The sequence below is a fragment of the Gregarina niphandrodes genome (assembly GCF_000223845.1).
Source record: "Gregarina niphandrodes unplaced genomic scaffold scaffold00078, whole genome shotgun sequence".
In the NCBI taxonomy this organism is placed as follows: domain Eukaryota; phylum Apicomplexa; class Conoidasida; order Eugregarinorida; family Gregarinidae; genus Gregarina; species Gregarina niphandrodes.
This window is the reverse complement of record NW_011645844.1, coordinates 21,704-23,220: the sequence shown is the minus strand read 5'-3', so window position 1 is coordinate 23,220 and position 1,517 is coordinate 21,704. Positions and strand designations below refer to the sequence as shown.

The window sequence follows — 1,517 nt, the reverse complement described above, 5'->3', positions numbered from 1 at the left end:
TCCGCGGCCCACTCTCCCATGTCTTGCCCCTTCCGGTGGTGGAGCACGCACGCCCCGACGCGCTCGGCCAGCGTTGCGAACACCTCGTTCTGCACCACCACGTATCGGGTCGACATGGTATCGATACCGTTTGCGCGCCGTCGCATCCGTGCGACGGCTTCCTCCGCGTCATCCTCCAATAAGATAATAGTCCGGATGCTGGACAGGGGTGCCCAGACACCCGCTGGCGTTTCCCGGATGACCCTCCGGGCCTCCTCCAGGGTACGCTCGCCGGCCATGACGGACCCCGGTCGTGGACGTGGTTCGGCCACAGCTTCCCCCACTGATAACTAAAATAAGCTAATTCCAGGAATTTATCCTGGGCCTTGCCCCGGAATAGCGGGTGCCTCCCGCAATCCTCCGCGTAGTCTCCCACGACCACGGCGTATCCTTCGTCCTTCATCCGGGACAGCAACGTTGACTTCCCGACGCAAGCCGTCCCGTCAACCGCCACTGTCCGCGCGAAACCTTTACCTACTGCCGTCACTGCTCCTACCTCCAGTTTACCACTTTCCATTGCCTCCTTGCACCCTCTCTTCTTTTCTTTTTTTTTCTTCCGTTCTGTCCTCCTTACTCCCCGCGGGCCCTCTTCCTGGGCGGCTCCCTTGCCGCGTCCTCCCGCTGGGGAACCTCCTCCTTCACCGCTATCCTCCCTTCGTCCTCCGCGTCTTCCTCGTCCGGGCCGAGGTCGAACCGTTCCACGGGTCGCTCCGTTGGCTCCGCCTCCTCACGGACCTCCACCGCGGCCCGCAATTTCTCTTCCAGTTCCTCCGCCGAGATCTCCACGCCCTCCAGGCGGTACTCGGCTACCCAGGTGGCGACCTGGCGCCGGTCTCCGGGACGTTCCACCCTGCGGACCCGAGTCACGTGCCGGTCTTGCACCCGACCCGTCAGCAGGTCCCTTGTTGTCACCCGGTGGCCCTGCGGGCTCACCTGCTCCACCTTCTGGGGCAATCCCCAATCCTGACGGCGGGCCGTGGCGTCCCTGACGACAACGATGTCCCCTCGTCGTAGCTCCAGGGGCCGCCGCCCGGCGTTCCTTCTGTCGGCCCCCCTTCGGGTCCGCCCCTCCATGGTCTCGATGGTCTCGTCGCGCTCCTGCGTGAGCCAGCGGTACCGCTCCACGTTGCGGTCGATGAGGCGCTCACTAATCTCCAGTTCCTCGGGGGTGGCGATCCTAGTCCCAAATAGCCACCGCCCGGGCGTCTCCTCTAGTGCCGTATGACAGGTGGTCCTGTACAGGAACATGGTGAGTGCGAGTGTCTCGTGCTCCCCCAGCCCTGTGCGCACCCCGACCCTCCCGTAGTGTTTCCGGAGGTGCCGGTGGAAGGACTCCACTGGGCTATTCCCCTCCGGGTGGTAGGGGGTGGTGAAGATGAGGCTCGCCCCGAGCAGCCGAGCCAGCTCCTGCGTCACAGCCCCCGTGAAGGCCTTATCGTTGTCGCAGACGATCTGACTGGGCACCCCGTACCGGGAGA

At 64.6% G+C, this 1,517-nt stretch overlaps 1 protein-coding gene across 1 annotated transcript; it reads right to left on the bottom strand.

Annotated features, from left to right (window-relative positions):
* Positions 1-218: 218 nt before the first annotated feature.
* On the bottom strand, positions 219-386 carry GNI_187940 (hypothetical protein; the record flags this gene model as incomplete). Its single annotated transcript, XM_011135339.1, has 1 exon — positions 219-386. A coding segment is annotated over one exon (168 nt), but the record flags the coding sequence as incomplete, so codon positions are not given.
* Between the last annotated feature and the right edge of the window lie 1,131 nt (positions 387-1,517).